We start from the raw sequence: 14,572 nt of genomic DNA, 5'->3' as shown, positions 1-14,572 counted from the left end.
CACCCACTGTAATAAGCAACTTTATCGTCTGATTTGATAATCAAACGTTTTCTTTAATGTTTTATTCTTTCATCCATATGGCTGTTAATATTTTACAGTGCACTACAGTGCCAAAAGCTAGTCTTGCAAAAATGCCCACTGTAAGTATCAAATTCTAAAGTGTGTAATATTATAAAACAAAACAGGAGCAATACAAATTTCGACAAAACGTAACGGTAAATGTACGCTTCTCAAAAGTCAGCCATGCAGTATAATAAATTGGTTTACTAAATAATACATTAAATTCGTTTTTTGCGTGTACGATTACTTACCCAAACGAACAGGTATAAATTAAGAATGTTCAACTTCTTCAAAATACAGGCGGACGCTCTCAGTGGTAGGGTCTCCAAATTGTGCTGCCAGGAATACAAGATGATCTCCGCTTCTTAGTCCTAATGGCAAAGGAGGGGCCAGCAACAATTACATTGAATAGGCCCACAGGAGAATCCTGAAACCCTAGGGTTTTCCTAATGGAAAGTTAAGCCATGTCGTGCACCAGCTTCTTTGAGGTGAGTCCATGACAAATTCAAAGCATATTATCTGTAAATATCCTCTGCAGCATGCATGCAAGTTGGGTGCCTCTTCTTTTGGTCGCTCTATAATATTTAAAAATATCTCTAAAGTTGTTTTTGTGCATTACAATTATTTAAAAAAAGGAAAAAATCTACATCATATATAACCTAAATTATCGTGATATTCCAGTATGTTCCTGTTTTTTAGTTCACAAAAATCTTCGAATGCTGCAAATAACCGTCCACGCAGTCCGCTAAACCCGCTGGTCACCGCCGCGCAGGGCACAGATAAGGTCTCACAAACTGACTTCAGCACTGACATTCATCTATGTCTGAATAAGATATATACGTAAACGGTTGATGACAAAGATCATTTACACTAGTCTCTTGATATGCTTCACTTAATGCATTGTAACCTTGAGTCATGCATCAGGTTTGCTGTCCACGGTTTCCGCGGGTGAACCGCAAGTAGGCTAAATAACTCAAAGGGAGGAATACAAATAATATTTCAACCTGCGGTTCGGGTCAGTCCAGAGCTATTCTTTTATAGGTCGGAAGCTTTTTAAATAAGGACAAAACATTATTACTTTTAGATAATCAGCCTCAATAATGTGATGAAATGGATGAGAAACGTTCCCTTCAGCCATATGAGAATATCATCCCTTGGTAGGTAGCCTTTTACTAGCAATGCAACTTTTCTAGAAATCTTTTTAACTCCAATTAATGTCTAACTATCATATCTAGAACAGGAGAAATTACAGGTTATCATGAGTGAATAAACAAACCATCAAGCACAGGGGCTGTGCCAATGAATTCCCTGCTTTGGAATTAGTTTGTGCTTTTCCTGATAACAACCACCCAATTGATAATGGATGGACATCTAATTAAGGTGGAAACAGCAGGCATGTGGTATTTGATCTCCTGAGTCATGGCATGATCATACTGTAGCTTACATAAGCATTGTATTAAATGCTTCACAGCAGAACCCCATATTGAGTGAATGCTGGAGTTGAAGTGAAGAATGTCAGATTACTAATGTCTGGGGGCATTAATACATTTATATTTTTTTGCAGTTAACTATTTGGCCGTCGGAACAAAATCTATACCAACTAAATCCGGTTGCCTGAACAAAATCTGTCCTTATATAGATTTTCAGGTGGTTCTCAGAACAGAAGTAGTCAATATGGTCCGGGTGCAGGTCCAAGAAACGGACCTGTGCAGCACTCTGAACTCCTCCATTCCCTTGAACGTCTGCCACGTTCAACTGAAACAAAACTTGGTGCAGTCAGTACATGCTTGACAAAAGAATTCCAACTGATCCGGTCACTATGTATAAGAGTGTTTGTTAAATGGCAAAAATTAAATAAAAATGTCAAGGCATACTGTCATGAGGACCTGGACAAATGTCTTATTTTGACTTGGAACTCTCACATCTGAGCTGAAGGACTACCCATCGATCAAGCCTGAGATCAACCCCAACTCAAATGCACTTATCCTCTACCGGAACATGGAGCAAATGGCCTCCTAATTGAATCAGATTTTTGTGCTGTCAAATCATGGGGCGTTATGGGGTAAGATCTCCAGACAGCAGAGGGCCATTATCGGCTGATCGGGAGGCCTGTTATTGTGCTAATTGCTCCCAAACAGAGCTGGACTGCTGACGGCTGACTGGGCTCCCAATTCCCCCCTGCCCTCCTCTCTGTATGCATGCGTCTGTCCCATATTTCCCCCCTACAACATACATCATTGCACAATGCATAATTCACTGTTAAAGGACTTCAGATAATGTTGGAAGAGTAGTGTTGGGGTAGTGTAATGGAAAAGCTGCAAATGTTAATTTGTACAACTACAGGATACAGTGGGGAGAACAAGTATTTGATACACTGCCGATGTTGCAGGTTTTCCCACTTACAAAGCATGTAGTGGTCTGTCATTTTTATCATAGGTACACTTCAACTGAGACGGAAAATCACATTGTATGATTTTTAAAGAATTAATTAGCATTTTATTGCATGACAAAAGTATTTGATCACCTACCAACCAGTAAGAATTCTCACAGACCTGTTAGTTTTTCTTCAAGAAGCCCTCCTGTTCTCCAATGATTACCTGTATTAACTGCACCTGTTTGAACTCGTTACCTGTATAAAAGACACCTGTCCACACACTCAATCGAACAGACTCCAACCTCTCCCCAATGGCCAAGACCAGAGAGCTGTGCAAGGACATCAGGGATAACATTGTAAACCTGCACAAGGCTGGGCTGGGCTGGGCTACAGGACAATAGGCAAGCAGCTTGGTGAGAAGGCAACAAGTTGTTGGTGCAATTATTAGAAATTGGAAGAAGTTCAACATGACGGTCAATCTCTCTCGGTCTGGATCTCCATGCAAGATCTCACCTCGTGGGGCATCAATGATCATGAGCAAGGAACGCAAGGTCCCCCTGCTCAAGCCAGCGCGTCCAGGCCCGTCTGAAGTTTGCCAATGACCATCTGGATGATCCAGAGGAGGAATGGAAGAAGGTCATGTGGTCTGATGAGACAAAAATAGAGCTTTTTGGTCTAAACTCCACTTGCCGTGTTTGGAGGAAGAAGGATGAGTACAACCCCAAGAACACCATCCCAACCATGAAGCATGGAGTTGGAAACATAATTCTTTGGGGATGCTTTTCTGCAAAGGGGACAGGACGACTGCACCGTATTGAGGGGAGGATGAATGGGACCATGTATCACGAGATCTTGGCCAACAACCTCCTTCCCTCAGTAAGAGCATTGAAGATGGGTCTTGGCTGGGTCTTCCAGCATGACAACGACCCGAAACACACAGCCAGGGCAACTAAGGAGTGGCTCCATAAAAAGCATCTCAAGGTCCTGGAGTGGCCTAGCCAGTCTCCAGACCTGAACCCAATAGAAAATATTTGGAGGGAGCTGAAAGTCCGTATTGCCCAGCCACAGCCCCGAAACCTGAAAGATCTGGAGAAGGTCTGTATGGAGGAGTGGGCCAAAATCCCTGCTGCAGTGTGTGCAAACCCGGTCAAGAACTACAGGAAATGTATGATCTCTGTAATTGCAAACAAAGGTTTCTGTACCAAATATTAAGTTCTGCTTTTCTGATGTATCAAATTCTTATGTCATGCAATAAAATGCAAATTAATTACTTAATCATACAATGTGAATTTCTGGATTTTTGTTTTAGATTCTGTCACTCAGTTTATTTTTAAAATATTTTTATAATGAATAAAACACTTCATCAAACCCACAATAAGCAGCTGATCATTTATTTACAGGAGAGAAGAGGCCTGTGCTGTACAACACAAAATATGTTGAAAACAAATAAACAACAAAACAAACATTTAACCTTTCAGCCTTCACGTAAATATAACAGTATTTTACACTTCCATGATCACACTTCCAAGGTGACATCATCTTGGCTCCATTCAATGACAAAAGCAGGTCATTTTTGAGATGTGTTTTGAGCAAGCGGTTAGAGTTGCAAATAACAGGAAGAACTGAGGAGCTGACACCTGCTCATATTGACAGTTACTAAGATCAATCAAACACACCTGCAGGGCGCTGGAATATGGACATTAAAAACAAGCGGCAGGGTCTTTTGGTCCATCTGTTTGATGTGTCCAGCTGTTCCCCCGAGGGTGCGGGAAGTGGCCTCACAGCGTCTGGGCCTCAGGGCGGTCCATAAGTGATTTGATCCAGCTGGTACCATTGATGAGCTTAGTTGTGGCGATGATGTACTCTGTGCCGCCGTCCTCCATCTGAGACAGGAAACGCAGGGCCGCAATTTCCGCGTACGTGACCCCTCCTAGGAAGAACACCAGTGTGGTCCTATTCTCCCCCTGCTGGCCTGTGGTAAAAGAAAACAGTCAAACAGAATGAATATCACAGGCTTCACTTTACTGTGCATGTAAACACCGGAGGTCAACCACCATCCTTCGTGTCCCCAAACATGCACCATTCCCAGTCAATGTCACATTTATTTCATAAAGGATTTATAAAATAAAAGCATTTGTCAGTGCTTTTACAGATACCCAGCCTTTCTCTCAAAACACAAACTCCTCCCCCTCCTGCTTTTATAGACAGATCTTTTCTAGAACTAAAATATGAACGACATGTAAGAACAATCCAACTGTCTAATATGCAGGGGGAACTGGTCATTAGGAGCAGGTCATTAGACACAGCCCCACCTGTTGTCAACAGAAAGAACTGCAACAAAACTGTTATTTTAATTTCTCAAAGATTACTTCCTATAATTTATTATCTATGAATTTACCATCTTCCTAAATTGCATATCATTTGTGTTAGGATTTTATTTCATGTTCATTGGTCCCTGGCTTGCTGCTTCAGACTGCGATCTGCCGAGTTCGCAGTAGTAGGCCACAGGCTAAGCGTGAATGTGGGGCTCGCCCCTCTCTCACAATGCAATGTACATTGTACGTGTAAAAATATTAATATCCATGCTCAGAATGTTAGTGTGATCAATGTAGATCACAAATTTGATACGAAGTGGGGCTGATAGCCGGCAGCCCCACTACAGTGTCATTTCGTATTTCAGATCTGATTGGCTGTCTGTCTGTCTGGCACCAACATTAGTCGGAAAGAAGAGCGAGGAGGGTAGATTGTCTTAGCTAGCTTGATAGCTTTACAAACGCCTTTACAAACTTGAGAATATGAATAAAGTGGATTTCATACTCAAGCACTGGTTTGAAACCCTTAATTTGGAGGAGAAACTTGAATTACAGCGACTTGGTGCCCATCAGCCACGGGATATTTTCATCACTCAAACTGCTGGTAAAAGTAACCGCGGGTTTAACGTGGAGTGGTTTTTGAAGAAAAAGTGGCTATCGATTAGCAAACAAAAGAAAACACTTCTGTTTTCCATGTCTGTTATTTGGTGGAGATGGTACTTGGTCGAGGATGGATTACAAAGATTTGAAACATCTTTCTGAGAGGATTGCAAAACGTGAAAGCAGCGGGAGTCATCTGGACAAAGCTATGAAATTGGGCTTACTTGGAAGGGTAAATGTCGCAGCCCAAGTTGACAGTGCATACAGGCGCTCCAATGAGCAGCATAACAAACAGGTGGAGGAAAACGGGTACGTTCTCAGTTGGATCATAACGTATTAAACTGTGTGGACGAGTCGGTGGACTCCCTGAATATTCAGATGCATTTTCAAGACTGTGTGAGGGCGATTCGAGACTTCAGAGGCACTATCTTCAAAGGGACACCTAGCACTGTATAAAACAAACTGTTAGACTGACTGACTGACTGACTGACTGACTGTATGTATGTATGTATGTATGTATGTACGTATGTATGTACGTATGTATGTATGTACGTATGTATGTATGTATGTACGTACGTACGTATGTATGTACGTATGTATGTACGTACGTACGTATGTACGTACGTACGTATGTATGTACGTACGTATGTACGTACGTACGTACAGGGAGGAGATAGCCAAGCAAGTGGACGAGACATAATTTGTTGTCATACAGGCAGATGAGACAACCTGTAAATCACAAATGGTGGTTTTGTTGCGATACATGTTGCCTGACAATACACTGACAGAGAGGTTTTTGGAGTTTGTGGAAGTCAAAGATAAAACTGGACTCTGCCTCTCTAACAGCATCAAGGGTGTGCTGGAACCACTGACGCTGGGAGAAAAGCTGACTTTGACCCTCCTTTAAATGTGTGTAAAGGGCTTGTGTGTCCCTCCTCTTCCATACACAAACAACACCTAAACCAATGTACACTTAACAGTAATGTCCAGTTTTGTTTACTGGGTACAATAAATCTGCTGCTGCTCTAAGACATCTGACAGAGTCGGGACAAAGCCTTCTGTTATCTACAGCCAACAGATCACCACAGGGTGATCATTCACCATGCATTTCTGCAGCTAAGCTTTTTGAGCAAAGAGCAACTGGCTGTCTAAAGGCTCATTCAGTTATAGGCGCTTAGTTTGCGCTCAGACGCGAGAGCAATTACAATGCACGTCCGCCATTCCGGCGCGCCGGCTGCCACAGACGGATACAATTAATTTTCCTTGAATAGCGTCAAGACGTTGTTGACGGTTGTGCAAAGCATCTCGATGGCAGCATGGCCGTTTGAGCTGTTCCAGCGCGTCAAGAAGCTGGGCCACGGTCAATATTATGCAAATGTATCCGACTAACGCGAGGCGTTTATCAGATGGAAGTAGAGTTTTTCATGAACAAGAGACGGTCTTCCTTGTTGGTCCACCGTTGTACTGTGAGGGCACATGTGAAATATTTTTGCACCATGGGAAACGTGCTGCTACCAACTGGAGGAAAAGCTAATTATAGCGGGGAAAAGCGCAATAAGGACTGGAAGGTTGTGGAGATTGCCTGCTAGCAATTATAATGTGCTCATTATAACGCAGTTCTATGCAGTTGTTTGTTTGGCTCCGACTGGTATGTGAAAAAATTACAGTATTATTATTAGCCTATTATTATTATTCTGGTGAAAACTGGGAACATTTTGTAGTCAATGTCAGGCACTCGGGACACCCAGCTTGAAACCGGGACAATCCCGGCCAAACTGGGACATCTGGTCACTCTACGTTTCCTTACGTTTCTTATGGAGGCCGGCAGGCAGCTGTTGCCTCTCCTCAAAGTGTGGACCTGGGAGCATTTTCAGAACCTCCTCGATGCTGCGCCAGCCGGGCCTGGCCAAGACCTGGGCCAGACGGATACTCAGAGGAGCGTAGCCACTATACACATAGGATATGTCATTGGGGTTCTGGAGGAAGATGACAGGCAAACAGGCTAGGTATCAGTACATATAGTACTACGGTCAATACGACAGTCAGTAAAACCTGCCAACACATGTCTAAGCTGATGCAGTATGCATGGAGGCTTTGGGAAGGTTGTTTTATATAGAATACTTGTGAATGCAGAGCATTTTCCGCTCAACTTGCTTAGTTACAGAAAATACTATATTATTGTGGCACTATAAAGCAACTTAATTATTAACAATGTAGTTACACTGGTATTACGTCTATATCACTCTTCCCTTATCAAAACTGCATTGTCTAAATGATAGGATTCATTCACCTGTTCATTGGCATCCTCCATCCAGAGCTTCAGTGTCTTCCTGATGGTGGGATAGTTATTCCTGGTGCTTGTCTGGGGCTTCAGAAGACCGGTCTTCTCCAAGTTGTTGAGAGTGAGCATGTGTTCATATCCATAAGTCTGGAGATACCAGCACAGGTCAGTGATGCTGCCACACAAGCATTCCTTCTAGCATGAATCGACCATCACCCAACACACTGGTACCTTATTGTAATGTGATGAGAAGAAACCCCACCTGCAGGATCTCCCTCCTATAGTAGTCAAACACTTTCTGCTTCAGGCCGTTGTTGCAGACCGACTGCATGGAGACCAAGCGCAGGATTTTGATCAGGGGATCCCTTTGAGCGATGCAGTCCTCAATGTACGCGTTAACCTGGGGAATGACATGGGCAAACACACATGAAGAGTCAATGTTATGACCCAGTTTTATATAGTGAAGGTAGCTTCTAGTATCACCTACCTTGTCTGTGTCTACTCCAGTCATAAACTCTTGCTCCACAGTCAAGTTGTCAAAGAAGGCCTCGGAGGCTGCATCAGAGAGGAAATATCCATTTACCACTTACAAGAGCATCAACAGGCCTCTTATTGGAAATGTTACGCCAAATGTACTTTACATGAAATTACAAACAGATATACTCTTCCATATCACACAGTTATAATTTGTAGCAAATTATTGCAATGGGTAAACACAGATGAAGACAGAGAAAGGAAAAAGAAGGGAGGGGTGTAAGTTATACATGAAAGGGGAAGAATATATATATTTTTTCTCACTGGTGATGTCCTTGATGAGCTCAGCTATGGAGGTGTGATTGGCTAGGGAGCTGCGTGCTGCCTGCATGTGGGGCAGCTGGGACACAAACTGCTTTATCTCGCCTACGGTTTTGGCATTATGTCGCTCCTGCAAGACAAAATCAATTAACATACTGGAAAACAGACAAGGTCATGCTAGTCAGAATATATATAAGACATTTGCCATAAGTCAGATATTGGAGGTCTGAAGTAATCAAATGCATGATGGACTATCAAGGAATGTTCAATGTTACAAATGGATGTAGTAAAATAAGATGGTTGAGAGACGAACATTCCCAAGGAAATTCCCAAAATGTACAATAAACAAAACTGAGCTGAAAGTAAATATGTGGGGATGACTTCAGATAACCACAGTATGACCTGCTTCCAATGTTGGCATAAAGGTAGAAAGAAATGGTTTATTGGCTGGAAAACATCTGACGCTCTCACATGATTAGGTAATCCATCAAACTACAGAAAATTAGAAGCAGGTCTGGGCAAGAAAAATGGAAGAATCCATTAAATTCAATAATGTGGTATTTCAGTCTAATTATCACATGCTAATTATCCAGTGACAGTTAATGCCAAAAAGTCTCTTGCTGACAGAAGTATAGGCTTGTAGCAGATGCTCAAAAAAGGATCAGCCATTAAAAAAAGAATTGTCCCAGAATCATGCCCTTCTTTCTCTGGATACCACTTGGGTAAAATAATTGGTAATTACATATTTCAAAAGGCAAGATAGAATTCTGTTATCTACTACCTTAAGACATTCAGTTGTTTTAAGATCGTAATAACAAGTCTGTGATGAAACCTTTGTAGTTAAGGCTACTCTGACAATCTCAATAAACAAATCAAAATAACGCACACACAGATTGGTCCCAGTAAAAGGATCCACATTTAAGACAGTCTGGTCAATTAAATCACAAGTATTAAGAGAAGTGGGAGAATCCAGGGAGGTTCAGATTAGATAAATAACAACAGTGAAGGGGGTGGGAGTTTAAGTGGCACTTGGTCAAGTAAAGAATGGGCAGATAATAAACACATGGACAAAACATCATGATATCCAATCTGTTATTAAGGCCCTGCTTCATCTCAGAAACTACCAGCGGACTTTGGAGGTCAATGTCTTCAAAAGCACACCTGATGTTTTTCTGGTTCTTATCACACCGCTCACACAACCAGGATGTCTGGACTGGAATCTACCGTGACGGAGCTCAGACTACCAAAGCCGCCAAGGAGTAGCTAGTGTGCCATGATTCAAGGCAACCACATTTGTTTTCTAACCACAAACCCAGACGTAGCTGTGCCATTTTGTTGCCCTCCAACAGGGCCCCAGAACTAATTACTGATTAGGATTTGAACCCTGGTCTCGCCATGTTGTAGCTAACTGCATGTCAATGACTACCACTGAGCCATTCAGGGGTTCCAGGAGATACTTCTCAGTAAACAGATCCGCAGCCAAGGTTGTGAGACAGAAAAGTGGGAAGAAATGCTGGATCACCTGCCTTTTTGCCATGGGAAATGTTCCTGAAATGTCTACCTAGCACACATAGTGGTCAATAAAAACAAATTTACATTATTTGAAAAATACATAGTAAATGTATCATACTGTCTGTTTCTATCCTGTGCATATATGTCTGTGTTGAGGTAAAGCCAACCTCAAAGGCAGCAGATATGATCTTGGCCTTCTTGCTCAGGGCAGCTCCTACACCATTGAAGTTTTTGTCCCGTATCTCAGCATAAAGCTCCTCAGCTGAGTTGAGCTGCATTTTCTTGGGCTCCGTGGGCAGGTCTTTACCAGCCTCACCCTGCTTCTTTTGGGCAGCAAATTTCTCAGGAGGCAGCTTCACGTATCCTGTTTGCAAATTCATGGACACAGCAGAGATGAACTAGTAAACAAAGCACACAAAGGTCACAAGACCTAAACACTGATTGATAGAAACCCCTCAAGATGAGCCTAAACAATTCTAGATTGGAATCTTTGTCATTGAATGTCTATTCATCATACGTAGTGTTTTCATGCATCTACAGAACACCATCCTTAACCTATAGGTTAAACTTTATCATGATTAAACTAATTCTGGAGCCAGTTTGGCCTTAAAGGCAGTAATGATGTGACTAGATGACTCAATGCTGAGGACAAAGCTTGCGTTCCAACTCTGATCCCATCCAGTTAAGATAAAATGCAACAGTTATGGTAAGGATTAAGCTTAGGTTAATGGTTCAGGTTTATTAGAATAAGGGGAGGGATTATGTTTCAGGTATGGAGCTTTAGCACTAACCTTGGTCACCTATCCTCTCAATTTTAAATGTAATGTTTGCTCTCCCCATTGTCACAACCAATCAAAAAAATTACCCAGGGCATAGGGGTCCCTGTAAAAAGACGGATGAAGAACGCTGACCTACCGTTGGTTATTCCATAGACTTCATCAATTAGGCCTTCATATGTGAGCTGTGTGGCCAGAGGGGTCAGCAGGTCTATGTTACGGTCCAGCAGCAGTAGGGAGTCAAAGACCGGCAGGATCTGAGTCTGACTGCCAGCAAACTCCCTTTTCATCCTAAGCATCATGTTAGCTACATGCTGCTCAGGGAACAAGAAGAATTATGGTTTGATTTCCAACATAATGCACTTTTATGACTGTGTTTTTTAAAACAGAGTTTTAAAATGTAAACTCTATATTAAGTTGCCTTCTTACACTCACCCGTGCACACTCCCCTTTCCCAAATATCTGGGGGATGGTCCCATACAGAGCCTGGAGAGTCATAAGGCCCTTGGCTGTGTGGTACAGACTTGTCTGGTCACTCTCCAGATAGCACTCCTAAAGTCAGGTTATGGGATATTACTCGCCTGGTAACTCAATGTTCCAACCTACCACAAGACCAAGCACAGCAGTCACAAGAACTCGGTCTCTACATTATTCTTAGATGAGAAGGTGAACATGCAGCTTCCAAAAGTATACACCCCCCCGGACTATTTGTGCTACGGCATGAAATCAAAATGAATTTAATTGGGATTTTGTCATTGATCAACACAATGTGTAAAAGAAAATCTACAAATGGTTCTAAATTCATTACAATACACAACAGAAAATACCTATGTACGTATTCACCACTTTAGTCAATGTTTGGTAGAGCCTGCAGTTACAGCCATGACTATTTGGATAAGTCTCTACCAGCTATGCAAATCTGGACACAGCAATTTAAGCTCATTCTTCTTTTCAAGTTCTGTCAAGTTGGATAGAGACCTTTGGTGAACGGCCCTTTTACAACACTCTCTACATATTCTCCGTTGTATCCAGGCTTTGAACTTTCAGTTTTAAAGCCACTCCAGTGTGGCTTTGGCTGTATGTTTGGGGTCATTGTCTGGCTGGAAGATTAATCTTCCCCCAAGTACCAGTCTCAATATTCTGCAGGTTTTCTTACAGGACTTCTCTGTACTTCGTTGCAACCATTTCGACCTCCGTCTTCACAAGCTTTCCAGGCCCTGACAGAAAGACATCCCCAAAGCAATGATGCCTCCACCACCATGCTTCACAGTAAGGACGGTGTTTTGAGGATAATGTGTGGTGTCAGGCTTGCATCAAACAATGTGGCAAACTATATAATGATCTCATCAGACTATAGAATATTCTTCCACAAGGTCTTAGAGACATGCCTTCTAACACACTCTAGCAAACATTTGAAGTGTGCTATTTTCTTTTTGCCAAGCTCCCATAAATGGTGCTTTTGTTCTTTTCCCAAGGCCTCTTGTAAAATGCAGGCTTGTACTATGGTTGAATTGCCTGATACTTTCAAACACCAACCTCAACTGGTCACCTTTTTCACTCATTTAGGTAAAACAAAACACCCTTCATTAACAACTTGTTAGATGCGTTTGCAATTATTTTACACCTGACACACAAGCTGACAAGCCAAGTGCTGCTCTCTAGTGGTAAGAAGTAGAGGTCTTCATCGGACTGTACATATCTGTAAAAGAAAATTCAGCTCAATCGAATTTCATTCAAAATGTCCCAACCTACCCTGAAGGCTCCTTCAGACTCCATGGACAACAGGTCACTATCATACGGGATGAGGTCTAGAATGTACTCGTCTATGTTGATGAACGAACCCAGGACCCCCTGCTCCTTCAGCCGCTGTTCACAGAGCATGCTCCGCCGTGGCACAAAAAGGATGTGGAAGTCACGTGGGGAATGCATCTTATCCGCACTGCAGGAACACAAGTTGAACACCAGAGATACAGGTTTTGAAGATAATAACCCCATTCACACGCACCAAGATAAAATACTGGCTACAGTATTACCCCGAAATCTATGTTTTTAGTGCAAGTGAAGTAATGGCATTCTGACCTGATGACATTCTCAGCTATAATATCCATTAACTCCAGCTTGGGACGAACGAAGAAGATTATATTTTTCACGTCAGCAGTGGGGAGACGCCCCCCTTTGAGGGTGAACATCTTCTCCACTTCATGTTCCTGGAAGAAATGACGAGGTCACCAATTCTTCAACAAACAGTTAAGCATTTGCCTCTCGCTGTAATGCTAGCCTTCTACACCTGACAAAACCCATTTATTTTTTCCTTTCAGATTTGCTAATAAAAACTGTCGGCACACGTAAGTACACATTGTCAGTCTTACCTTCAGCAAAGAATATTGCGCTATCAGTCCAAAGGGTCCAGTCAAATATTCATCCCACACAATTGCCTAAAGACAGACAACAAAAAGACATACTATTTGAGTTGACTCTAAACTTGACACTAGAATCCACAAGATCTATTTAGGTATTAACTATGTATTAACAAATTCATAGACATTACTGGATTCTTAACATCACAAAGATTTGAAAAACCTTAGCATTTTCTCAATACACACCCCCCCTCCCTTCTGATTTCAATGTCCAATTCACAATTAAGATAAACAGGACCTTAATTGTGAATTGGATATTGAAATTATTCAGCAGCTCCCACAGCAGGGGTTAGTCCAATTATGCACATCATGCCAAACTATTCCCCACTTAGTTGTATTGTTGTATTTTACATGTGTGAGGCAGTTATTTCCTTTGAATATATCCGTTTATTGTTTATGTTATGTGTATTCTGTGGAACCCAGAAAAAGTAGGTGAAGCTTTCGTAGGAGCAAATGGGGATACAAATAAACGATAATCATACTGTTCGCTCAATCAGGGGGTATTCACCAGAAACTACGCCAAGGCCCAACACCACCACTGAGCTTGCAGGTGGTAACCCCTTTATGTTAAATCCCCAATTAAGTTGTGGTCAGTTTGTGATGATAGTTTTTTGTCGCAGCAACAGACGGCCTCGAGCAATCGGCACGTGTCTTACAAAGCACACCACTATTAAGGTAGCGGATTGTAATGATCTTCACACGCAGCTAACCGATCGAGAACGTTTATTGGGAGCTAGGGAGAACATAAAATAACCTTGGGTTTTATAAAGTTATGGATGACGGCCTGGCTTTTGTTAATTTAATTCATCTTGTCTCTTTGGCTCTCTCATCCTAAAAATATATATTTTAGTCAGCTTGACACATTTGCAAACATTGCTAATGCTGAACTTAACGTCAAATTATACTTAAAATGTAAAATGGCCACAATAGCTGCCATATTATCTTTCTGACTAGCCATATACATACGGATCTTGTCGATTCTCAGAAAAGGATTGTTGTCAGCTTGTCGTTGAAAAAGTAAAAAGGAGGTGAAACCTCACAGAGTACCCAGAGTTTCTCTGAGTTTCCTCACTTGTAATTTCGATTTGAAGTGAACTTTTCCTACTAGGAACATAGTTTCCAATACTAGAAGCTCTGCAGTGAACGAAGACCGATGTAGCTGCCTAAACAACCCCACTGCCTGACTGAAAGCGGAATGATAGCTTATAGCTAGCTAGCGATGAACAGGCATATCAGATTAAAACAAAGTAAAATCATTTGTAATTCCTAAACGATTTAATATAGGCGTTTTACCTTACTTCCTGCACATTTGTCCAAAAACTCACGGAGATCCTTCCGTGCAGCTTCCCGTAAAATGTTTAAATTGACTCTACCATAGGATAAGTGCGCAGACATTTTCGCTCTGACAGCCAGAGAGTCAGGTGACTGATTGCAAAAAGTGCATC

At 41.9% G+C, this 14,572-nt stretch overlaps 1 protein-coding gene across 2 annotated transcripts; it reads right to left on the bottom strand.

The window, feature by feature from the left end:
• Window positions 1-3,966: 3,966 nt before the first annotated feature.
• Window positions 3,967-14,557, bottom strand: vps33a (VPS33A core subunit of CORVET and HOPS complexes). Of its 2 annotated transcripts, none has more exons than XM_010897306.3 (13): window positions 14,421-14,557; window positions 13,080-13,145; window positions 12,790-12,917; window positions 12,463-12,649; window positions 11,146-11,262; window positions 10,850-11,024; window positions 10,102-10,298; window positions 8,426-8,552; window positions 8,115-8,182; window positions 7,890-8,027; window positions 7,637-7,774; window positions 7,154-7,322; window positions 3,967-4,406 (listed from the first exon to the last, which is right to left on the bottom strand). In XM_010897306.3, exons 1-13 carry the CDS (start codon window positions 14,520-14,522, stop codon window positions 4,213-4,215), a joined length of 1,806 nt encoding a protein of 601 aa, XP_010895608.1. In that variant the 5' UTR covers window positions 14,523-14,557; the 3' UTR covers window positions 3,967-4,212. The 2 variants fall into 2 exon arrangements, with proteins under 2 accessions (XP_010895608.1, XP_019907715.1); XM_020052156.2 differs by lacking the exon at window positions 14,421-14,557 and adding an exon at window positions 14,094-14,112.
• Between the last annotated feature and the right edge of the window lie 15 nt (window positions 14,558-14,572).

This window comes from Esox lucius, chromosome 13 (genome assembly GCF_011004845.1).
Source record: "Esox lucius isolate fEsoLuc1 chromosome 13, fEsoLuc1.pri, whole genome shotgun sequence".
Taxonomy (NCBI): domain Eukaryota; kingdom Metazoa; phylum Chordata; class Actinopteri; order Esociformes; family Esocidae; genus Esox; species Esox lucius.
Note: the sequence above shows the minus strand (reverse complement) of the source record. Positions and strands in the feature narration are given on the sequence as shown.